The sequence below is a fragment of the Capricornis sumatraensis genome, chromosome 6 (assembly GCF_032405125.1).
Source record: "Capricornis sumatraensis isolate serow.1 chromosome 6, serow.2, whole genome shotgun sequence".
Classification (NCBI taxonomy): Eukaryota; Metazoa; Chordata; class Mammalia; order Artiodactyla; family Bovidae; genus Capricornis; species Capricornis sumatraensis.
In genome coordinates, this window is record NC_091074.1 from 48054125 (window position 1) to 48080892 (window position 26768).

General features: G+C 37.9%; 1 protein-coding gene across 3 annotated transcripts in view; it reads left to right on the forward strand.

Moving 5' to 3' along the window:
- The window catches only part of SPATA6L (spermatogenesis associated 6 like), a 54676-nt gene that overhangs the window by 15658 nt on the left and 12250 nt on the right, over positions 1–26768 (forward strand). For 2 of the 3 annotated variants that reach the window (XM_068974474.1, XM_068974475.1), the window contains 4 exons: positions 14135–14259; positions 18839–18916; positions 20634–20873; positions 25388–25490. In XM_068974474.1, coding sequence (XP_068830575.1) covers positions 14135–14259; positions 18839–18916; positions 20634–20873; positions 25388–25490 — 546 coding nt within the window. The remainder of the gene's footprint in view (positions 1–14134; positions 14260–18838; positions 18917–20633; positions 20874–25387; positions 25491–26768) is intronic. The other variant, XM_068974476.1, reaches the window with a different exon arrangement.

Genomic DNA, 26768 nt, shown 5'->3' on the forward strand with positions numbered 1-26768 from the left:
GACCCATGAGCTAAGATTGGCTTCCACATTTTAAAGAACTGAGATTTACTCATATACTATAAAATTCACCATTTTCAAGTATACAATTCAGTTATTTTTAGTATGTTCACAAGATTGTGTAGCCATCACCACTTATCTAGTTTTGGAATTTTTATTCCCTCCAAAGAAACCCTGTACTCAGCACTCACTCTTCATTCTTTCTTCCTTCCAACCCCTGGCCACCACTAATCTAATTTCTGTCTCTAATTGATTTGCTCATACTGGACTTTTCATGTAAATGGAATTAGGCAATTTGTGCCCTTTATGTCTGACTTCTTTCAGTTAGCAAAATGTTTTCAAAGTTCATCCTTGTTGTAGCATATATCAGTACTTCGTTCCTTTTTATGACTAATGATCTTTTATATGAATATGCCATATTTTGTTTATCCACTCATCAACTGATGGACATTAGAGTTGCTTCCACTGTTTGGATATTATGAGTAGCACCTCTGTGAAAATTCCTGTACAAGTTGTGTAAGTATGTGTTTTTAGTTCTCTTATATTTGGTTATATACCTAGGAGTGGAATTGATAGATCATATGGTAATTCCATGTTTAGCTTTTTAAGGAACTGCCAGCCAAACTGTCTGTGGTTTTTACATATTTAAATGGTTTGAAAAAAATTTTTTAAAGAAAGAAATTTATTGATCAATGGAAATTATATGAAATTTGAATTTCATCATCTGTGATGTTTTTATCCACACTCATTCATAGACGTGTTTATGGCTGCTTTTGTGTTAGTTACAATGAGAGTTGACTAGTTGTGACTATATGGCTTTCAAAGCTTAAAATACTTTACTCTCTGGCCCTTTGCAGAAAAAGTTTGTGACCTCTGTGCAGGAATCATGGGACTTGAGGAAAGCATTCTGTAATGGCTTTGTTTTGTGTTATGCAAGAGACCTGAGCTAGTGAGCAAGTAGTAACTGCCACCTGGTGACACCAATTCTCAGAGTTTCTCAATGTGGCTGATTATCTGGTGACTTTAAAGTGTGTGTGTGTGTGTGTGTGTGTGAGAGAGAGAGAAAGAGAGAGAGAGAAAGAGAGAGGATACCTAAAACTCAGAAACATTTCACATACTCTTCTGATCTTTGCTACCATACATTTTACCTTTTCCTTTACCAACTTCACAGTTCTGACTTGTACAAAGCACTCCCAAATCATGAAGGAACCTTTATTTATATTTTGGTGATACTTGGTGGTCATGTTTCTTGATACTTTTCTGCAGTTAGAAAAACATATGGATATGGATTTTTTAAGTAAATAAGGTCACATATATTGTCTTTTACTAGCTTCCCCAATTATATGTCACTGTTATATTGTAATTTTTTAAAACTAATTTTTAATTGTGTATTTATTTTGTTTTTGGCTGTGCTGGGTCTTTGAAGCTGTGTGGCCTTTCTCTAATTGTGGCGAGCGGTGGCTACTCTTCATTGCAGTGTGTGGGCTTCTCATTGCGCTGACTTCTCTTGTTGCTGAGCACAGATCTAGGGTGCACAGGCTTCAGTAGTTGCAGCACATGGGCTTGGTAGTTGCAGCTCCCAGGCTCTAGAGCACAGCCTCAATAGCTGTGGTGCATTGGCTTAGTTGCTCCCATGGCATGTGGAATCTTTCCAGATCAGGGATCAAACCAGTGTCTCCTGCATTGGCAGGCAGATTCTTTACCATTGAATCTCACCAGGGAAGTCCTTATATTGTAATTTTTAAAAACAGGCCAAAAAGCATTATTTTTTATATCATAAAATAATTTCATGAATTTATTTGTGCTTTTATAGGTCTATAAGAAGTATGTAAATAATATTTTTTGTTTTACTTTTTCACTCTAAATTGTTGTGTATAGGTAACTTATTTGTCATTTTCAATAGCTATGTATTTTCCATAGCGTTACTATGAACCTTAAATTCATATTGTTGAACATTAGGATTTCTTTGTCTTTGTTTGTCTTTATATTTATAACAATTATTTTTTCTCTTGATATATTTGTAAAGAATAGAATTGCTAGATTGAACCATATCTTATAACCTGGGAGTAAACTGATCCCCGGCAAGTTTCCATTATTTTTACTGCATTTAACATTATATAGTGTGCTTGCTCCCCATACCCTGGCTAATGCTGGATGCTATAATTTGGATTTTTTGTGTGTTTAAAAAGTACGTAATAATTTCTTTAAAATATATTTTAATAACCATATCTTTGGTCCCTTCTTTTTAGATATGATTTGTGACAACCTTAACATTTTAAATTTATTTCTTAAAAGTTTCCACTTTCCTATATTATAGTTTGTTTTGTTTCCTTCTGTATAACATGATAGTCAGTGTCCTTTGATTACCTGTGGAGCGATGTCTGGATATTAGCATTGCATTTTGGTGTACATTCCTGATATTTTCACCAAAGGTTTAAATCCGTTATACTTAAGAGTCAGACACAACAGAGCGACTTCACTTTCACTTTTCACTTTCATGCACTGGAGAAGGAAATGGCAGCCCACTCCAGTGTTCTTGCCTGGAGAATCCCAGGGACGGGGGAGCCTGGTGGGCTGCCGTCTATGGGGTTGCACAGAGTTGGACATGACTGAAGTGACTTAGCAGCAGCAGCAGCAGCAGATACTTAATACATATGTTTGCATTATTTTAATATTTCATTGTGTGAAATTTTCTTTTTCTTAAGAAAGCATGGGAGAAGGAGGTGAGCCTGGCAGATACCTCAGCTAAAGCAGAGGTGGCTGTGGAGGCTTTTCTGAAGACTGTGGCCCTGCTCACTGTGGTGGTTTTGGAGCAGATCAAGGACCCCAATGGAGTGGACCCAGAGTCTGTCGTTCTTTCTTCTTCCTCTTGGTTTATTGGCCAAGGCAGGTCCTAAAAACAGACACGAACCCTAAGATCTCAGTGGGTCTGAGGATGGACACTCTTATATATGTCTGTGGTTTCTTAAGTAGGCAGAACAGAGGGAAGAAGTGACAGGCTAAAATCAGGGCATTGAGTTTTTAATTTGACCCAGTTTTATGTTCAAACATATATTATAAGTGACAAGTTATATTTTAGTTTGCTAATGAAATAGAAGCAGGACCAGGTCTTATTTAATTTTTTGTGAGTTAAAAAAGTTACCCAATAGCTAAATATTCTTATGGTAAAAATTTTAACTAACTAAATTATATAAAATAGTAAAAGGCCATTTTATCAACAATATTCATTGAAATAATTGCTATTAACAATTTGTTGTTTATCTTTTTTATGCCTTTTATAATATATTTAACATATATAATGTATTTAGTATATTCAACCAATCCTAAAATATATAGATATATAGACAAACACATACTCACATATAAGCACATAAATATGAAATATATCTAATATTTAGTATATGTATATATAAACACATATCTATGCATATATATACATATATATACTATATATATATATATAGGTAGAATATGTATTTCCTGAAACTTCAGATATATTTTTGACTGCCATTTGTTTTTCACTTGACTAGAAATCCATCTGTGAAAATGTTGCAAGAATAGTTCAAAACTGTAATGACTGGAAAGTGTTAAAACTGAATGCATGGTTATAGGTTATAACTTAGAAATTAATCAGATATAAAAGATACAAAGTGAAGGCTTTACTACACTTGTCTTCTTTTTCTTTATTATCCTTCAATTTCAGATTGTAATTTTAGTCAGATTAAACTTGAATCATTCAATAGAATTAATTTTGTTCAGCTTCAAATATATATAGATTGATCCATTAATTTGTGCAACATCTGTCTATTGGAGGTATACTCAGAAAATGCTCTACCCTGTGCCACTTCTTGGTATTATGCTGGGGGCACCAGACGTAGAGTGGTGATGTGAGCCCTCTAGATCTGCTGGTTCTTGTTACTAGATAATTAAGTAAAAATGATTTGCTTAAAGTCTCAAGTGGACTGTGCTGTGGGGTCACATGGGCCACATTTAGGTTCTCAGGGATCAATTCTTTATTGGCTGAATTGTTACTTTTTAATTTTGTTGTCAGTATTACTGTGTCTGATACTTTTTCATAGCACTAAGACATATTCTGACCATTAGGTTTGTGAGATAAGTACCTCAGATTTGCTTAGGACTGTACTGCTAAAGAATGAAGAAATCTAGTAATTTGGATTAGAAGCAATAAAAACTCCTGGGTCTTCAGTTTACAAGGATGAGAAAAAACAAATAGACATGGGGGCCAGCATAATCCTGTTTGACAATGAGCTTGGTGCTTTCTTTTATTGACCTCTTAAATAAAAACTTCGACTTTGGGATAAGTCATGTATATTCAGTCCAGCTTTTAACATACTCTTTTAATGGGCACCCATTCCCTGAATCAGAGCTTGATTTTATATACTTTGTAGTGATGTTTACTAGGCATCAGCTAGGAAAGAACTCCTGCCTCAGATGATCTGGTTTTTCGTTTTTTTTTAAGCATTTATTTATTTATATATATATATTTTTGGTCTTCGTTGTGTTGCACGGGCTTCTCATTGCAGTGGTTTCTCTTGCTGCAGAGCTTCAGCTCTAGGCACGTGGGTTTCAGTAGCTGCAGCACACAGGCAGGCTCAGTAGTTGTGGTACACAGGCTTAGTTGCTCCACGGCATGTGGAATCTTCCTGGACCAGGGATTGGACCTGTGTCTCCTGTTTTGGCAGGTGGATTCTTATCCACTGTGCTACCAGGGAAGTCCAGTGATCTAGTTTTGAATTCTTACTTTGCCATGTGGCATTAGGACAAGTGTCTTCAACTCTCAGAGCCTCAGTTACCTGTAAAGAGGTAATCAAATGAGACTCCATACTGGGAAGGAAACAAGCTGTCAGTTCTGATGTGCTCTACAAATATTAGCTATTTCTAGAACCAGTATTGTTATTAAAGTTATTATTTCTCTTAAAGTCTCATTTGTTTCATTTTCTGGGGAGATCTTTCTCACTGATGGCACTGATGACCTCCCTATCTGTGCCGTTAGATTACTAAGAACCCTGAGCTCTTTCAGACATTTCACTTGGCCTATGAGACTTGCTCAGCCTGTACATATGTTTATTTATTACTTATAACCTTGGCTCTTGCTGTAACATCCCCTTGGTGTTCTGACATTTTCACACTGGGTGGCAGTTTGGATCTTTAGAAGATGAGCAAACCAGAGAGACAGAATTGAAAAGCTTTACCGCCTTCTGTTTCTCTAACCCTATTTCAGTCTCACTTCTTTTTTTTTCAGTTTCTTTTTATTTCTGTGATTCCAAAGATAGCAGAACTCACTTTCAATTCTTGGACCTCCCATTTTTATCTTAATTCCTGCTAAATGTAGGAATAATAAGCAGTAGCTATCACTTTTTTTTTTTCAGTGATGAGAACTAGCCAAAAACATACGAAAGAAAAAAGGAAAAGCCCGTGTTAGAGCATCATACCATGCATCCACATATTCTCAGTAGGAACATATGGCTGAAAACACATGATATTCATGGAGGCCAGTAGTGCTGGGAACACTGCTGGGCTGGTGTCACAGAGCATTTGTGATCATGGGAGGTAAAGCCGGTCACTGTGCTCTGCTTCACATGTTTGTCATTTGTCCTCACAGTAGACCTAAGGGATAAGTGCTATTATGAATTCTGCATTTCCCTGAAGAGGAAAAGAAAGTTAAGAAATACACATGATTTACTCAAAGTCACATAGCTGGTAACTGGTGAAACAACAATTTGAACCAGCTCTGTCTGAACCTAGAAATAGTTTTTTACCACTGTGGTCTGGGCTTCATTAAAAAGTTGTGTTTTGTTGCTAATAATGGGTGAAGAAATTGTTATTTCACTTCCCGTTTTCAGGTGACACTTTTGAGCCCTGATATGAGGAAGTCTATTTATGTCCAACAAAGGTAGGAGGTCATACCCATCACAGAAAGTGTTTTAAAAGGAGCGTTGACAAAACAAGGCCTGGATGAAACTAATGAAGTAGAAGATTTTAGAATTCCACCCACTTTGCCACCTCTCTCCCTATCTTCCTCTGAATCATCACTTTATTTTACTTATTTTGACCGAGTTGCATGGCATATAGAATGTGGGGTTTTAGTTCTCTGACCAGGGATTGAACCCGTGCCCCGCTGGAGTGGAAATCCTGAGTCCTAACCACTGGACTGCCACAGTGCACTGCCCTTTCTCATCATTTTAAATTATATGCTTATTTGAATAATTGTTTAATAATTACAGACTAAGTGTCAGGAGGACAGGTCTTGTATCCATCTTGTTCAGTATTATCCATCCAGTGTCTAGAACTCCTGGCACATAGTATGTTCTCAAGGCATATTTCTTGAATGTATGAATGAAAAGAAATTATTAAAAAATGAATGAATGATTTTAGAGAACATTTAGTCTGTGCCCCCCCCTTTTTTTTACAGTTGTGGAAACTCAGTCTTACAGAGCGTAACTAGTACATACTGAGTGGTTAATGTATTAATCATTATGTTCATTCATTCAAGAAGCAGTTATAAAATAGTACTCACTATGCTCAGGCACATTTCACAGGCTTGGGACAGGGTTGGTACACTTTACCATTCCTGTCTTTCTTTTCATAAATTTTATATTTAATTGGAGGATAATTGCTTTACAGTATTGTATTATTTTCTGCTGTACAAGAACATGAATCAGCTAAGAGTATATATATATATCCCCTCCCTCTTGAACCTCCCTCCCTCCCTTCCCCCCATCCCACTCATCTAAGTTTCCACTCATTTCTGGACATTGTGATTCAGTTTTACTATGTCTGTCTTGAATGATATCTCAGGGGACCTATGAAAGATGCTGACAGTATGATTCCTTTTCAGGCAAGATTGTCTTGGCTGAGCCCTGTACTAGTAACTGACACCTAAGCTCACACCTTTCTAGGGACAATCTTGGCAGGAATTTAATGATGGATGGAAGAGTTACTGCTTTCATGGAGCATTCATGGTAGCAGATAATGAATGAATGCCTGAACAAAAATAGCAGTTAGTGATAACTATTAGGTTGAAAGTAATATAGGGGGATATGGTAGGGAGAGACAGGGTCCTGTAGGTTGGGTTGCTCCCTTTCTAATGAGGTGACATTTAAACCAAGATCTGTCATTCACTGATAAACCTAGACACTGTATTGAAAAGTAGAGACATTACTCTGTCAACAAAACTCTGTGTAGTCAAGACTATGGTCTTCCCAGTGATCAAATATGATTATGATACTCACTGGAAGGACTGATGCTGAAGTTGAAACTCCAGTATTTTGGTCATCTAATGTGAACAATTTCTTGTGATCCACACAGTTAAAAGGTTTTGGCATAGTCAATAAAGCAGAAGTAGAAAGTTTTTCTGGAACTCTCTTGCTTTTTCGTTGATACAACGGATGTTGGCAATTTGATCTCTAGTTCTTCTGTCTTTTATAAGTCCAGCTTGAACATCTGGAAGTTCACAGTTCACATACTGTTGAAGCCTGGCTTGGAGAATTTTGAGCATTACTTTGCTAGCATGTGAGATGAGTGCAATTGTGCAGTAGTTTGAGCACTCTTTGGCATTGCCTTTCTTTGAGATTGGAATGAAAACTGACCTTTTCCAGTCCTGTGGCCACTCCTGAGGTTTCCAAATTTGCTGGCATATTGAGTGCAGCACTTTCACAGCATCATCCTTCAGGATTTGAAATAGCTCAACTGGAATTCCATCACCTCCATTAGTTTTGTTCATAGTGATGCTACTGAAGGCCCACTTGACTTCCCATTCCAGGATGTCTGGCTCTAGGTGAGTCATCATACCATCATGATTATCTGGGTCATGAAGATCATTTTTGTTAGTTCTGTGTATTCTTGCCACCTCTTCTGCTTCTGCTAGGTCCATACCATTTCTGTCCTTTATTGAGCCCATTTTTGCATGAAATGTTCCCAGTACCTCTAATTTTCTTGAAGAGATCTCTAGTCTTTCCCAATCTATTGTTTTCCTCTATTTCTTTGCATTGATCACTGAGGAAGACTATCTTATCTCTCCTTGCTGTTTGTTGGAACTCTGCATTCAGATGGGTATATCTTTCCTTTTTTCCTTTGCCTTTAGCTTCTCTTCTTTTCATAGCTATTTGTAAGGTCTCCTCAGACAACCATTTTGCCTTTTTGCATTTCTTTCCCTTGGGGATGGTCTTGATCACTGCCTCTTGTACAATGTCACGAACCTCTGCCCATAGTTCTTCAGGCACTCTATCAGATCTAATCCCTTGAATCTATTTGTCACTTCCACTTTATATCCTAAGGGATTTTATTTAGGTCAGACCTGAATGGTCTACTGGTTTTTCCTACTCAATTTAAGTCTGAATTTGGCAATAAGGAGTTCATGATCTGAGCCAGTTAGCTTCTGGTCTTGTTTTTCCTGCCTGTATAGAGCTTCTCCATCTTTGGCTGCAAAGAATATAATCAGTTTGATTTCAGTACTGACCATCTGGTGATGTCCATGTGTAGAGTTGTCTCTTGTGTTGTTGGAAGAGGATGTTTTCTATGACCAGTGTGTTCTCTTGGCAAAACTCTATTAGCCTTTGTCCTGCTTCATTCTGTACTCCTAGGCCAAATTTGCCTGTTACTCCAGGCATTTCTTGACTTCCTACTTTTACATTCCCATCCCCTATAATGAAAAGAACATCTTTTTTGGATGTTAGTTCTGAAAGGTCTTGTAGGTCTTCAAAGAACCATTTAATTTCAGCCTCTGGTCAGAGCATGGACTTGGATTATTGTGATATTGAATGGTTTGCCTTGGAAATGAACAGAGATCATTCTGTTGTTTTTGAGATTGCATCCAAGTACTGCATTTTGGGCTCTTTTGTTGACTATGAGGGGGTACTCCAGTTCTTCTAAGGGATTCTTGCCCACAGTAGTAGGTATAATGGTCATCTGAGTTAAATTCACCCGTTCCAGTCCATCTTAGTTCGCTGATTCATAAAATGTCAATGTTCACTCTTGCCATCTGTTTGACCATTTCCAATTTGCGTTGATTCCTGGACCTAACATTCCAGGTTCCTATGCAATATTGCTCTTTACAGCATCAGACTTTACTTCCATCACCAGTCACTTCCACAGCTGGGTGTTGTTTTTGCTTTGGCTCTTTCTTTTCATTCTTTCTGGAGTTATTTCTCCACTGATCTCCAGTAACATATTGGGCACCTACTGACCTGGGGAGTTCATCTTTCAGTGTTGTATCTTTTTACCTTTTCATACTGTTCATGGGTTCTCAAGGCAAGAATGCTGAAGTGGTTTGCCATTCCCTTCTCCCGTGGACCACATTCTGTCAGAACTCTCCACCATGACCCATCTGTCTTGGGTGGCCTTACATGGCATGGCTCATAGTTTCATTGAGTTAGACAAGGGTGTGGTCCATGTGATCAGATTGGTTAGTTCTCTGTGATTGTGGTTTTCAGCTCTCTGATGGAGAAGGATAAGAGGCTTATGGAAGCTTTCTGATGGGAGAGACTGACTGAGGGGGAATCTGGGTCTTATTCTGATGAGTGGGTCCATGCTCAGTAAATCTTTAATCCAATTTTCTGTTGAAAGGCAGGGCTATGTTCCCTCCTGGTTTGACATGAGACCAAACTATGGTAGAAGAAAAATAGAGGAAAACAATAGAGTGGGAAAGACTAGAGATCTCTTCAAGAAAATTAGAGGTACTGGGAACATTTCATGCAAAAATGGGCTCAATAAAGGACAGAAATGGTATGGACCTAGCAGAAGCAGAAGAGGTGGCAAGAATACACAGAAGATACACAGAAGAACTAACAAAAATGATCTTCATGACCCAGATAATCATGATGGTATGATGACTCACCTAGAGCCAGACATCCTGGAATGGGAAGTCAAGTGGGCCTTCAGTAGCATCACTATGAACAAAACTAATGGAGGTGATGGAATTCCAGTTGAGCTATTTCAAATCCTGAAGGATGATGCTGTGAAAGTGCTGCACTCAATATGCCAGCAAATTTGGAAACCTCAGGAGTGGCCACAGGACTGGAAAAGGTCAGTTTTCATTCCAATCTCAAAGAAAGGCAATGCCAAAGAGTGCTCAAACTACTGCACAATTGCACTCATCTCACATGCTAGCAAAGTAATGCTCAAAATTCTCCAAGCCAGGCTTCAACAGTATGTGAACTGTGAACTTCCAGATGTTCAAGCTGGATTTATAAAAGGCAGAGAAAATAGAGATCAAATTGCCAACATCCGTTGTATCATCGAAAGAGCAAGAGAGTTCCAGAAAGACTTCTGCTTTATTGACTATGCCAAAGCCTTTGACTGTGTGGATCACCACAAATTGTGGAAAATTCTTAAAGAGATGGAAATACCAGACCACCTGACCTGCCTCTTGAGAAATCTGTATGTAGGTTAGGAAGCAACAGTAATAACTGGACATGGTAATACAGACTTTCAAAATTGGGAAAGGAGTATATCAAGGCTGTATATTGTCACCCTGCTTATTTAACTTATATGCAGTGTACATCTTGAGAAATGCTGGGCTGGATAAAGCACAAGCTGGAATCATGATTGCCAGGAGAAATATCACTAACCTCAGATATGCAGATGACACCACCCTTATGGCAGAAAGTGAAGAAGAACTAAAGAACTTTTTGATGAAAGTGAAAGAGGAGAGTGAAAAAGTTGGCTTAAAGCTCAGGATTCAGAAAACTAAGATCATAGCGTCTTGTCCCATCACTTCATGGCAAACAGATGGGGAAACAGTGGAAACAGTGTCAGACTTTATTTTTCTGGGCTCCAAAATCACTGCAAATGGTGCCTGCAGCCATGAAATTAAAAGAGGCTTGCTTTTTGTAAGAAAAGTTATGACCAACCTAAACAGCATATTGAAAAGCAAGACATTACTTTGCCAACCTAGGTCCATATAGTCAAAGGTGTGGTTTTTCCAGTAGTCATGTATGGATGTGAGAGTTGGACTATAAAGAAAGCTGAGCACTAAAGAATTGATGCTTTTGAACTGTGGTGTTGGAGCAGACTCTTGAGAGTCCCTTGGACAGCAAGGAAATCTACCCAGTCCATCCTAAAGGAAATCAGCCCTGAATATTCATTCGTAGGACTGATGTCGAAGCTGAAACTCCAATACTTTGGCCACCTGATTCGAAGAACCGACTCATTGAAAAAGACCCTGATGCTGGGAAAGGTTGAAGGTGGGAGGAGAAGGGGACAACAGAGGATGAGATGGTTGGATGGCATCACCGACTCAATGGACATGAGTTTGAATAAACTCCAGGAGTTGGTGATGGACAGGGAGGCCTGGCATGCTGCAGTCCATGGGGTCACAGTCAGACGTGACTGAACTAACTAGTGCAAATGGCTGCCTCATTGGAAAAGTCCCTGATGCTGGGAAAGATTGATAGTAGAAAGAGAAGAGGGCATCAGAGGATGAGATGGCTGGATGGCATCACTGATGCAATGAACATGAACTTGGGTAAACTTCGGGAGATGGTGAGGGACAGGGAGGTCTGGTGTGCTTCATTCCTTGCGGTTGCAAAGAGTCAGACCTGGCTGGGTGACTGAACAACAACAAGTGTCTTCATTAGGCCATGCATCTAGGGAAAACAGCAGGACAAACATTAAAGGTAGATGTATGTGTTTGAGGGACAGCAAGAAGGGCTGAAGGGATGCTATGGAGTCATTAAGGAGAGTGGTAATGAAGTAGGAGAGGTTATTAGAGTCTTATTATATATAAAGAGTCTTAAAGGCTAGGATGAGATACTTTTATTTTATTCTAATATGATAGCAAGCCTGTTGGAAGATTTTAAGTAGGTCAGAGTCAAAATCTGAAATAATGTCATGGTATGTGAAGAATAGATTTGAGTACAGGGATAATGAAAGCAGGGAGACTAGCTAGCTAGGAGGTCATGGTGGCAGTCCAGGAGAGAGGAGGTGGGGGTTTAGACCATGGTGGTAGCTGTAACAATAGAAGGGAATAGAATTTAGATTAATTTTGAAGATGTAGTCAACAGGACTTGCTAATGGATGACTATAAGGAGTGAAAGAGTGGAACAATGGATAGAGACTGGAGTATTGGGTTGATTAACTAGACCTGGTTCCTCTAATAGGAAGGTATGGGAGAGCTTATTTGTGGAAAAAATCAAGTTCTCTTTTGGACCTGTTTTGTTGGAGATGGGCTTCCCCGGGTGGCGCTAGTGGTAAAGAACCTGCCAATGCAGAAGACAGACGCAAGTTCGTTCCCTGAATCAGGACTATCTCCTGAAAGAGACAGCGGCAACCCACTCCAGGGTTCTTCCCTGGAGAATCCCATGGACAAAGAAGCCTGGTGGGCTATATAGTCTGTAGTATGTTAGAGATACTGTAAGATACTGTTAGTGTTTCTTACAGTATCTCTAACATACTACATAATATCTCAACAGGATGGGAAGGAAGAAAGAATGTTTTATAAGAAATAGCATAAGCTGAGGAAGTACATAGCAGAGGAGGGAAAGACATATCAGTTCATTGTGGCTGGAGCATGTTTTTGAAGGGAGGAGTAGAAAAATATGAAAAATGTAGAATACATTCTTTTTGCACTTTGATCCTTGTTAGAATCTAACATTCATATTAAATGGAATATGTAGGAAGACATTAAGCCATCAGATTATTTGATGTAAGGTTGATTACTTTGTACATTTGAAATAACAAAAACTACCCTCTTTCAAGTTTCTCTCACAAGTAAAGTAAGAATCACTAAACAGTAAAGCTTCCTCACTGACTACAGTTACTTTTTTGATGGTGCTCTTGGTCCAAACCACTGTGTAGCACCTTCTTTGTAGGCAAGGGGGTCTAAGATGGTAGCTTTTCTGTCCTTTAGCTCAGCGATTCTTAATCATATTGCACCTGAAATGATCTTTTGGTGATGAGTATTTTGTATTATCCTTTTGACCATATTGAAATAATATTCATCGGTAATATGTGCTGTGCTAAGTCTCTTCAGTTGTGTTTGACTGCAATCCCATAGACTGTAGCCCAACAGGGTCCTCTGTCCTTGGGATTTTCTAGCCAAGAATACTGGAGTATATTGCTTCCTCTAGGGGATCTGCACCTCTTACGTCTCCTGCATTGGCAGGCTGGTTCTTCACCACCTGGGAAGCCCCACAGATAATATAACCAACTTTATATAGCTCACTGCAAACAATTTGTGTAATATTCAGCCATAATATAAAGGAGAAGTACAAAGAAAAGTGATTTAGAATAAAATGAGATGTATACTAACATGTAAATGTTGAGCAAGGTATAGTATTTAGTATATAGTATTTATAGTATTCAAATTTGTAGTATTTGTAGTAGTCACAGTGCCGAAAGGATCTTGGTAAAGATTTAGACAAAGCAAAATACAGTTGTTCCTTAGTTTTCATGGTACCTGCATTCCTGAAAATTCAGTGTATTTTTAAATTGTGCAAAAAAATAAAAACATCTTTGTGTTTATACGTAACAGTTAGGTTCCAGGCTCAGATAATTGTAAAAAGGTTTTCTTGCCTGAAAGAATGTCTGTAGGATGTTAGAAAGTTATGCAGGAGTGTCTTGGGCATTGCAAGGCACCCTGACCTCTGGTTCCTGCCCTTGAAATTTCCCCACAGATTTACAAAATGTTCCTGGGGTTGGTATCAGTACTGCTGAGAGCCACAGCTCTGGCTTTTCTCTAGGCCACTGGGACACTGACATTCCTGCATCACAGAATCTATTGAACCCTAGTCTACACTGTAACCTTTGGGTGAACAGAGCATTGTCTACCTTGTTCCTGCTCTATCCCTAGGACCTGGCCCATGGTATGTCCTTAGAAAACATTTGTCAAAGTGAAGAATGGAAGGATGGATGGATGGAAAGAGATGTTCTTTTTTATTTTATTTTGGGGAGCAACGCTTTAGATCAATGCTTGGGAAGGCATTTGAAAATCATGCATGGGATAAAAAGTAGTAGAAGACATTGCCTCTTGAATACCAGGTGCTGTGATCAAAATATCTGTTTTTATCTGAGTGTCGTCTCTGCCATCAGTGGTCCAACTTTTATTTAGTTTAAATGATGTAGATAACATCATTTTCAGAATATATATCTACTCATGCATTTTCTCCTTTATTTGTAGTGTGGCAAGAGTTGGCCTACTATGAAGAAAACACACGGGACTTTCTCTTCCCTGAGCCACGGCTGACACCTTCACACCCTGGGATGTGTAGGGAGGTGCTCATGAAGACAGTTGAAGGCTTCCCAGTAAGTGACCAGTGCCTAGCTGGGCTTCTGTTGGGAAAGGGATTCTTGGAACCTGAATGTTTTATTGCTAATAGGACCTGTCTGTGGGCAGATCACTTCATCTTGGTTAGTGCCCCTTTATTCTCTTTAGCAGCCCTGATGAGATGCCCACTCAAAGTACTAAATGATGCCGATTCCCACTATTGATCTGAGACGTGGGAGTCTTGTCTGACCAGGCTAAGTCACTGCCATATTCACATTACCACATAGTTATAAAAGGCTTACTTCTTTCACCTCCTCTTCTTTTTTTTTTTAATTTAGATATTTTTAAAGTATAGTTGCTTTATAATGTGTTAGTTTCTGGTGTACAGCAAAGTGATTCAGTTATATATATATATGATATATATTATTATTCAGTTATATATATTATATGTAACAATATACACTGTTATATAGTCTTTTTCACGTTCTTTTCCATTATGGTTTATTACAGAATATTGAATATAGTTCCCTGTGCTATACTAGGACCTTGTTGTTTATTTTATATATAGTAGTTTGTATCTGCTAATCCCAAACTGTTAATTTATCCCCCCTCACCTCTCTTTCCCTGTGGTAACCATAAGTTTGGTAACCATATCTCTGTTTTATCATCTCCTGTTAATGCAGACTAACTGAAAGACGTAGCATCAGTTTAGTTAATCATAGCTATTGTTTTAGTAACAATACCAGTAAAATAGAGTAGTGCTGCCTGTGTGTGTGCTCAGTTGCTCAGTTATGTCCAACTCTCTGTGCTGCTGTGGACTGTAAGGGCTCCTCTGTCCATGAGATTATTCAGGCAGGAATACTGGAGTGAGTTGCCATTTCCTTCTCTGGGGGATCTTCTCAACTCAGGGATCAAACCCGCATCTCCTACATTGGCAGGTGGACTTGCTTTGTTTTTTTTCATGTGATACCTTATTTTCTTCATAACTGCTCTTAAGTCAGCCAAGGCAGGTATTATGGTCTCCACTTAATGGAGGGGAAACTGACAAGAGGTTCACAGGCTGATATTTTTAAAATTTATATATTTTTAATTGAAGGATAATTGCTTTACAGTGTTGTGTTGGTTTCTGCCATACATCAACATGAATTAGCCATAGGTATACATTTGTCCCCTCCCTCTTGAACCTCTGTCCCACCTCACACCTTCTAGACTGTCACGGAACACTAGGTTCAGCTCCTATGTCATACAGCAAATTCCCACTGGCTATCTATTTTATATATGGTAAAGTATATGTTTCAATGCTACTTTCTCAGTTTGTCCCACCCTTTCTTTCCCCTGCTGTGTCCACAGATCTCTTCTCCATGTCTGTATCTCTATTTCTGCCCTGCAAATAGGTTCATCAGTACCATTTTTCCAGATTCTGTATATATTCACTGATATATGATATTTGTTTTTCTCTTTCTGATTTACTTCATTCTGTATAACAGGCTCTGGGTTCATCCACCTCAAGTACTGACTCAAATTCATTTCTTTCTATGGCCGAGTAATATTCCATTGTATAAATGTACCACAGCTGCTTTATCTATTCATCTGTTGATGGACATCTAGGTTGCTTCCAGGTCCTTGCTATTGTAAACAATGCTGCAGTGAACATTGTGGTACATGTGACAGACTGATATTATTGAGGGGTCTTAAAAGACATGGCAGTTACTAGTACAGCAGTTACTGTTTCGGGGGCATTATCTGAACCCAAGTTCAAAATATTAATTTTGTTATTATCTGGGATGATTTTTAACATTGCAGAAACTCTGAAAGTTTTCTCTGCTTTTATGTCCCTTAAATGACCTCTCTTTTAAGGGCTATATCTTTGTAAATTATAAAAAGCATATTTAATACTCAACTTTTCTGTTACTACTCCATGAGTGGCTATTATTTTAATTTAGTGAGTTGTTATTGTCTCCATTTGAGAGTTCTGTGCAGAATAGATGGCATACAGAACCCCTATTTCTATGTTGTTTATGATGACAGAACTTCTAGTTCTGATACTTCAAACACCAAGCATTGATCAAAAGTTCTCCCTGGGAACTAAGATCCTGCAAGCTGTGCTGCATGGTCAAAAAAAAAAGTTCTCCTAATCAGAATTCCTGATGGCCATAACTTTAAGCCCTCCATAATCTTTGAAGATCTGGTGGATATCACTGACATCATTTTTTTTTCCCTCAGAGATGTTCTTTGTGTATCACTTATATCCGTGGTACTTGTGAGATGCTTGCCTTTATTATTTTGAATGATTGAGATTTTGCTCTTCAGAAGCAGAAAGGGGATTAAAAACTGGTGAGAATTAGGTAGGAGATACTCTTTACATTAATTTGATTTGCCCAAGTTTTCTATTAAATAAATTCCATTTGCAAACATTGGGCTGGTATCCAGCTAAGTATCAAGACAAGAAGAAAGACACTTTCTCATATTTTCCCAGATGTTATCTCTGTTTACTTTATAGGCATAATTAGGAAGAAGAACCTACAGGAAGTTTTATTTGTAGTTATTCATAAACGCAGGTAATCATAAGAGAAAGAGCTTTAACACTGTTGAGGAAGATCTTCATGCATTAGAGGTAAAGTATCAGTTATTTCAATGAAGTTAAAGTATATTTTAAACAATTTGTGAAGAGATAGAGAGCTCAATTTCTCTCAAATATTCTATAAGGAAAAATAAAACAAATTGCTGAAGTGTTACTAACGGCTGATATTCATTGCATTCTCACTAGATGCCAGGCCCTGTGTTGGAGTATTGTCTTATTCAATCCTTTTTAACCCTGCAAGCTGGCTATTATTAGTTTCCTCATTTTAGGCATGGGGAAGCTGGTATGGAGAATTTATAAAGGGTACTCAGAGTCACAGAACTGGTGAGCAATGGATCTAGGATTCTCACACTGGTCTGTTGTGCTTTGAAGTTTGCACTCAATCACTGCCTTATGCTAATTCTCTCATTTTTATTTCAGCCCAGGGTCCAATTTCTTTTCATTAATGTTATAGGACATGAGAATAAATGACACGGGAAGGTCAGACAAATTATTCACTTCATTTATTTTCAGTTATTAGTTCATTAAGAATTAGATTTATTTTCTCCAGTACAATGTGACTTTTTCTTTGTACTTTCATATTTTTTTTCATTTCACTTGTTACCCTAACAGCCTTTTTTTCCTCCTTTTCCTGCTGAGGTCAAGAATATTGAGGGGATTTATAATCTGTGTTTTTTGGTTGTTGTTGTTAGGTAAAGACTGAATTTGTAAATTAGGCGGAAAGAATATTGTTTTTAATTATTAATTTTTAGTTAATAATTTTAATTTTTCCTTAGTGTTTAGGTACTCTGAGTACCCTTTATAAATTTTTCCTTAGTGATTCTAAAAAAATCCTACTGTTAAATCCAATTATTGACCTAACCATCATTACCACCATCCCATTGCTAAGGGGATTGCACAGGATATAGCCTGTAAATTTCAGCTCTAAACCGTTATGCTAAAATGAGTACTTATATGAAAAAGAAAATACATTCCTCCTTATCGTCTGTAAGTCACTGCCAGGAGTTGAGGTTAAATAGGTGAACAAGATTGCATTACAGACTGTGGGTTTCCTTACTGTTAGGGGACCCTCCTCCTCCTCTCTGGGCTAAGTGGAGCTTCATGTAGAGTGGCTAAGTATAGACTCAGGTTATCTGGGTTCAAGCCCAGTTTTGTCACTCAATGGCTGTGTGATTTTGGGTAAATTACTTATCTCCGTGTACCTTAGCTTCTTGCTCTGTAAAATGGGACTGATAATAGTTCTTCCCTTATAGGTTTATTATGAGGGTTGAATGAGGTAATATATGTATGTGTGTGTGTTAGTCACTCAGTGGTCTCTGACTCTTTGCAACCCCATGGACTGTAGCCCTCTAGGCTCCTCTGTCCATAGGATTCTCCAGGCAAGAATACTGGAGTAAGCTGTAAATTCCTTCTCCAAGGGATCTTCCCCACCCAGAGATTGAACCCGGTATCCTGCATCTTTGACATCGCAGGTGGATTCTTTACCACTGAGCAACCAGGGAAGCCCAAAGCAACTATACCCCAGTACAAGTGTTTTAAAAATGGTATTGTTAACTATGTCACATTGTTGTACATTCCATTTCTAGAACATATTCATTTTGCCTAACTGAAATTTTATATCCTTTGACTTAACTTTTCCCTTTTCCCCTCATCCTCCAGCTCTTGGCAACCAGCATTCTATTAGCTGTTTCTTTGAGTTTGACTATTTCAGATTCCACATATAAGTGAAATATGCAGTGTTTATCTTTTTGTGTCTGGCTTATTTCATTTAGTATAGTGTCCTCTAGTTTCTTCTGTGCCGTCACAAATGGCAGGATTTCCTTCTCTTTAAAGGCTGAATAATATTCCATTATATATATATATATATATATATATATATATATATATATATATTTGTTAGGTATATATTTTAGACAATGTGTGTAGATTATTCCAGCTACACAAAAGAGCATTTAGGTTCTTGGATAATTTCACATTAGGATAGGATGAGTAAAGACCTTCTTTCCAATAATTTTATTTGTTTCTTTTATTTTCAGGGCATTGCTCCTAAAATAGAGTTTTCTACAAGGACAGCCATCAGAGAACGTGTGTTTCTGCATAGAAACAGATATTTTGTAAGTATAATAAAGAATCCAGAGATAGAAATGTCAGGGATTTCTCTACAAATTTAAAAACTTTCAACCTCAGCTTGGTTTACCAAGTTTAGATGCAACTGGACAGACAGAAACCTGGAGACTTATTGCTAGGTTTGAATTTACATAGCAAAATTTCTTGTTCAGCCTGTCACATTAGAGTGATGATGTTTGGCAGGTATTCATCATGGCATAGTTGGTGGGACAGCGTGATCCAGAAGCTACAGTCACAAGCTTGACCTGTAGTCTAGTTAGTTTTTGTTGTTGTTTCATGACATTTACTCTTGATTTTATCAACAGTAGTGTTTCCTTCTTTCTTGTGCTGAGGCTGAAGGTCAGAGTTGTATTTGGGGCCCCCTCTTTGGTAACAGTGAGGGTTCTTGTTTTTTTTTGGTAACAGTGAGGGTCTTGGGGCATTCTTGAGCACTACCTTCGTTTTGCCCTGATTTCCCCTTCACACTCATTTCTTTCTGTTTTTGTTTTACCCCATTGCCCATGATTTTGCAACCATGCAAAATCCTTTCTAAAATGATACAGAGAATTAATGAATATAGTTTGTAGACCTCACATGGGGTCCTAGAATAAACCTTGAAAATGTGGGCTTTGGATTTAGGGGCACTGAAGAAGCAGGGTCATTAATCTGTGCAAATCCATTAATCCCCTGGGCACTGTAACTCATCAATGGAAAACCAGTGATTAATTTTCAGGAAGGCAATAGCTGCTTTTTAGTCTCTTCTTATTTACTCACTGTTTTCTCCAGTCTGTTTAAATGTGCACAGTGACTTTTCAGTTTATTGCTCTTTTTCTTCCATTCCATTTTGTTAATCTTGTTTTAATCTCGTAATGTAGAGATCTTATGTGATCTCTCTACTTCTCTAGTCTTGCAGTCTTCCTCTAGCGCCGTCTAGTGGTGGAGCCTAACAGAACAGCTAGGAAAGCAGAAGGGGATTTGCAGTGGCGGGTTCAGTATCATAAAATTGAGTATAGAAAGGTGGGTTTGGAGCTGAGAGAAAAGTGCTTACTCACCAGTATAGTTGGCTTCTAATTTTTTAGTTGTTCTAAAAATTTCCATAGCTATACATACAGCCATACTTTTTCCTTAAAATAAATTGCTTGAGGTGAAATCTCTGAACCCAAGTATATGCCAAATTCTCTCTCTGTCTCCCTCTCTCGCTGTATTTTGTATCTGTCAATCATCTGATGGGGCATGGAGGTGTCTGATACTTTCCAGCTTTCTCGTAATACAAATAAAACTCACTTTAAATTTCTTTTTTTAAAAAATTTTGTTACATTTTGGCTGCACTGAGTCTTGGTTGGTACATGTCAGCTTCTCATTGTGGTAGCTTCTCTTGCTGCAGATCATGGGCTCTGGGGCATCTGGGCTCAGTAGCTGCACATGGGTTTAGTTGTTCCGTAGCATGTGGGATCTTCCTGCACCAGGGGTCAAACCCATGTCCCCTGCATTGGCAGCTGGATTCTCAACCACTGCACCACCAGGGAAGTCACAAATCTCACTGTTAATAATTTAAATCTACTAGTGATACTAAGCTGACCTGAAGAAAAATTTTTAAATGCCCTTCCCTGAGTTCATGTTTTATAAATCTGATATGTTAAATCTTCTACCTTAGTTCAGTTAAATACAGTTATATTCTGATTGAGCTTTCTTCTTTAAAAATATTGTTTCTTCTTTGGGTTTCAGGACGAAAGATGTAAGTCACGAAGGCCTTTATCTACACCAAATGGACCAAAATTCCCCTTGAGTTGTGTAAAGATGAAACCAAGGGAGAGTAATCTCGACAGAGTGCCCCCAGGCGTGCAGTCCCGGCCACTCTCTCCATATTGCACCAGGCGTTTCTTCCAGGACCAGCCAGCTCAGCTGAACCTTGGATATACTTTCAAAATACCTGGAGAAAGCAAACCTCCGTTTGTAGTAAGACACGTGAGCCTAAAATTATTTTTCAGAGTCCTTTGGAATGGTGAGGGTGTGAATGAGGATGGAATAAAGGAAGGTTGGACCATGATAACAGATGTGTAAGTAAATAAATAGAGGAAATTCAAATTTAATAATAATTATGATTAAATTATTTTCATTTCCTAGAGTTATTTTCAGGAAACTCCTATAAAGATGTCTTGTACAGAGGACTTGCTGAGTAAATGTCTGCTATCCCTATTTTTAATTTTAGAATTAAAAATAATTTAATTATTAATAGTGTTATCTGCATAGGACAACCTGCCACTATCCAGGAAGATCAATGAACTGACAGTAGTAGAAGATTCATATCAAAGGCTGGCACATACTCTGTACAAATCTGAAACTAAAGCCTCATCAGTTTTAAGAAAACTGCTTGAGTTTTCATAGTAAGATCATTGTTCAGTGGCCAGCTTTTTAAAATATATATTTATTTATTTGTCTGCCTCCAGTCTTGGTTGTGGCATGCGAGCTCTTTGTTGAGTCATGAGGGATCTTTTCATTGTGGTGCATGGACTCTCTAGCTGCAGTGCATGGGCTTAGTTGCTCCATGGCATGTGGGATCTTAGTTCCCTGACCAGGGATCAAACCCGTGTCCCCTGCACTGCAAGGCGGATTCTCTACCACTGGACCATTAGGGAATTCACCAGGCCTCACTTGAAGAGTAGGAAACATGTGGCTGCAGGAAGAAGCAATGATATGCCATAGTCAAAGTCCTTAATTAAAGTTATATTAGATTTAGCCATCAGGAAGTAGTGGGCAAATTTAATCACACTTGTTTTCATAGTCTTAATTTTTTTCAACTACTATAAAAGTAAAGGAAAATACAGAAAAGTTAAGAAAAAAAATTACCCGTAGGTTCACTAGAATAATAAAATCATTGTTTAACTTGATACATTTTCTTTTGACTTTTTTGATATTCATAAGGCCTTATTTTTACCACAAAATTATAATTATACTGTATATGCAGATTCATTTCTTTACAGTTACATATGTTTTTATCATGTTAAAAACACTTGTAGTATTAGTTCCTGTTTTTCTTTTTTTAATTTATTTATTTTAATTGGAGGCTAATTACTTTACAATATTGTAGTGGTTTTTGCAATACATTGACATGAATCCGCGTAGGTGTACATGTGTTCCCCATCCTGAACACATCCTATCAATAATATGTGTACTGGTATTTTTCTTTTTCTTTTTAAAAATTAATTTATTTTACTTTACAATATTGTATTGGTTTTGCCATACATTGACTTGAATCCACCATGAGTATACATGTGTTCCCCATCCTAAACCCCCCTCCCACCTCCCTCCCCATCCCATCCCTCTGGGTCATCCCAGTGTACCAGCCCTGAGCACCCTGTATCATGCATCAAACCTGGACTGGCGATTTGTTTCACATATGATATTTTACATGTTTCAATGCCATTCTCCCATGTCATCCCTCCCTCGCCCTCTCCCACAGTCCAAAAGACTGTTCAATACATCTGTGTCTCTTTTGCTGTCTCACATACAGGGTTATCGTTACCTTCTTTCTAAATTCCATATATATCCATTAGTATACTGTATTGGTGTTTTTCTTTCTGGCTTACTTCACTCTGTATAATAGGCTCCAGTTTCATCCACCTCATTAGAACTGATTCAAATGCATTCTTTTTAATGGCTGAGTAACATTCCATTGTGTATATGTACCACAGCTTTCTTATCCGTTCATCTGCCAGTGGACCTCTAGGTTGCTTCCATTCCCTGGCTATTGTAAACAGTGCTGCAATGAACATTGAGGTACATGTGTCTCTTTCAATTCTGGTTTCCTCAGTGTGTATGTCCAGCAGTGCGATTGCTGGGTCGTATGGCAGTTCTATTTCCAGTTTTTTAAGGAATCTCCACACTGTTCTCCATAGTGGCTGTACTAGTTTGCATTCCCACCAACAGTGTAAGAGGGTTTTCTTTTCTCCTCACTCTCTGCAGCATTTATTGTTTGCAGACTTTTTGATAGCAGCCATTCTGACCAGTGTGAGATGGTACCTCATTGTGGTTTTGGTTTGCATTTCTCTGATAATGAGTGATGTTGAGCATCTTTTCATGTGTTTGTTAACCATCTGTATGTCTTCTCTGGAGAAATGTCTGTTTAGTTTTTTGGCCCATATTTTGATTGGGTCATTTATTTTTGTGGAATTGAGCTGCAGGAGCTGCTTGTATATATTTGAGATTAATCTTTGTCAATTGCTTTGTTTGCTATTATTTTTCCCTGTTCTGAAGGCTGTCTTCTCACCTTGCTTATAGTTTCCTTCTTTATGCAAAAGGCTTTAAGTTTAATTAGGTCCCATTTGTTTATTTTTGCTTTTATTTCCATTACTCTGGGAGGTGAGTCATAGAGGATCCTGCTGTGATTTATGTCAGAGTGTTTTGCCTATGATTTCCTCTAGGAGTTTTATAGTTTCTGGTCTTACGTTTAGATCTTTAATCCATTTTGAGTTTATTTTTTTGTATGGTGTTAGAAAGTGTTCTAGTTTCATTCTTTTATGGGTGGTTGACCAGTTTTCCCAGCACCACTTGTTAAAGAGATTGTCTTTTCTCCATTGTATATTCTTGCCTCCTTTGTCAAAGATAAGGTATCCATAGGTGCATGGATTTATCTCTGGGCTTTCTATTTTGTTCCATTGATCTATTTTTCTGTCTTTGTGCCAGTACCATACTGTCTTGATGACTATAGCTTTGTAGTATAGTCTACAGGCAGGCAGTATAGTCTGAAGTCAGGCAGGTTGATTCCTCCAGTTCTGCTCTTATTTCTCAAGATTGCTTTGGCTATACAAGGTTTTTTGTATTTCCATACAAATTGTGAAATTATTTGTTCTAATTCTCTGAAAAATACTGTTGGTAGCTTGATAGGGATTGCATTGAATCTATAGGTTGCTTTGGGTAGTATACTTATTTTCATTATATTGATCCTTCCAATCCATGAACATGGTATATTTCTCCATCTATTTGTGTCATCTTTGATTTCTTTCATCAGTGTTTTATAGTTTTCTATATATAGGTCTTTTGTTTCTTTAGGTAGATCTATTCCTATGTATTTTATTCTTTTCATTGCAATGGTGAATGGAATTGTTTCCTTAATTTCTCTTTCTGTTCTTTCATTGTTAGTGTATAGGAATCAAGGGATTTCTAATTTTATATGTGTGCTAATTTTATATCCTGCAACTTTTCAATGAATATAGTTCCTGTTTTTCATGAACTCTGTTCTACACTGTAGTTCATTTATTCTCCAGAATGTTAATGATTGATATTATTGTCAAGTTGATAATTTGACTCAGAATTACCTGTGTGATATTTGTATATTAGACACAAGAAATGAAGCATGGTAAATCCCCAAGTCAAGGTGCTTTTAAGATGACTGGTTATAGCATTGGTTTGCAGGTAGAACAGAGATGTTTGGCTAGAAAATACAGGATAGGTGTTTTCTTCAGGTAACCTGTAAAAATGTCTGGCAAAATCTAGCACTCTAAACATAGTTTCATACAAATATTGTTAAATTGAGTATATTGGGTCTGATTTATTCCATTTGATATATATTTTAATAAAATACACAACTTTAGTGTATGCCATTATGAACTAAATAACCTTAAAATGTTGGAAGTTTTCTTAGGGAATTAAAATTTACATGATACTTTTATTTAACAAATTCATATACAGTCTTTACTATGTGCCAAGCTCTTTCCTAAGGGCTTATAGATATTAACTCTCTTATTTAGCTAGATTTCCTGATGATATCTGATGTTTAAGTAGAAAAATTAAAATGTAGAGGACCTGATGTTGTCAAGATTGTAAATTCTAATAAAATTATTTCTTGTAGTAGAATGAAGAATAGTAGTATAACATGACTTCTTGACATTAAAAAAATGAAAAACAAGGGTTTTATGAAGAAAATTAAGCAACTGTATGTCATAGACATTCTGGAAGAGTCTCTACTTCAAGTATTTTGACTTGTTGATCATGTTGTTGAATGTAGGAAAATGTGATCACCTTACCTAAAATAATACAGTCACCAGTGTTCTTTTTTTCAAGGATATAGACACTCAGACTGAAAGGGGATGTGGAAGGCTGAAAGATCACCTTATGAAAATTCCTTGTCTTCAGGGAGGACCCCACCTAGGCCAGTACTGCTCAGAATATGAAGCTTTCCTGTTTTAAAAGAATGTTAAACAAACTCCACTTGCTCTTTACTGGCCTTACCAGTGGTTAGAATATGATCTGTGTCATATTAGCCCATATCTTTGTGTTCTAACCTCAGTGAAAGTAGGGACAAACAGGTTTCCCTATTGGTTATAACATTTTATATACTCAGAGGCTGTGATTTAATCTGTTCCCAACCTTCTCTTTTCTCACCTGCATGATTGTGATTGAAGGAGAGAAAGGTACTACAGGGAATGAGGAGAGAGTAATACAAGCTACAGTGAGTTCAGGTCTCATTCCTTTCCTTTCAGGTGGACAGTGCAAAGCCCTTTGGTGAGAACAGTTCACAGCATCATTCCCAGAAGTCTAGAAGAAAACCTAACTTTTCAAACTTTCCATTTCCAGTGAGAAGAGGTATTCAATTTTCTTGTTACTCCTGTGTAGTTTCCCCATGGGAACAAATGCATCCTACCTCTAAGTCTTCTTTCATTCTGAGGAATCACACATTTGTCTGGAAACTCAGGGTCTAATTCTCAGGTGCCCTGTCACTGGGAGTTTCCAGGGAGGGGGTTCCCACGAGCAGAGTCATCAGCAGAGATGCCTTCTGTTTCAGAGTTTCCCTAGGAGGAACTGGGGAGACTTCCCCCAAGGAGTGTCACCACTGAGTGTGTTCTGGTTGTGACTGTTGGAAAAGCAGAGAACATCTTGTCTTGATGGGATCTCCTTGAAAAGGCACCACAGATAGCTAACAAATAAGACTCACCATTTCTTAGGATCAGATGCAGTAGAGAATTGATGGAGATCAGGAGAGGCAACACTTCCTTTACAAGACTGCATGTCAGCAAGGAGGAGAGCCATTTCTCTCTGAAACAGTGAGGTTAAGGCAGGGGTTCTCAGACATTTAGATTTCAGGACCCTTTTGTGCTATTATTGAGAGTCATACTGAACTTTTCTGTTTGTGAATGATATCTGTCAACATTGAGGAATTTATAAAACACAAGAATATACAAGCACACATTAGCCATCAGAGTGGTGACATCATGACATATATAGCTTTTGGAGAACTCTGTTATATAGTCATAAAAGAATGAGAATGAAAAAGACAGAGTATGTCTTACTATTAGGAGAATAGTTTTGACCTTGCAGAGTTCCTAAGAGGTCTTGGGGACCCATAGGGAGGCCCTAGATTATACATTAAGAATTTCTAGGTTAAGACATCCCCCTGGTGGTCTGTTCATTTCCAAGGCAAACCATTCAGTATCACAGTAATCCATGCCTATGCCCCAACCACTAATGCCAAAGAAGCTGGAGTTGAACAATTCTATGATGACCTACGAGACCTTCTAGAACTAACACCAAAAACAGATATCCTTTTCATCACAGGGGACTGGAATGCAAAAGCAGGAAGAGATATCTGTAATAGGCAAGTAGCAAGCAAGTTTGGTTTTGGAGTAGAAAATGAAGCAAGGCAAAGGCTAACGGTTACAACAAGAGAACACACTGGTCATAGCAAACACTCTCTTCCAACAACACAAGAGATGACTCTACACATGGACATCACCAGATGGTCAATACAGAAATCAGATTGATTATATTCTTTGCAGCTGAAGATGGAGACACTCTATACAGTCAGCAAAAACAAGACCAGGAGCTGACTAAGGCTCAGATCATGAACTCCTTATTGCCAAATTC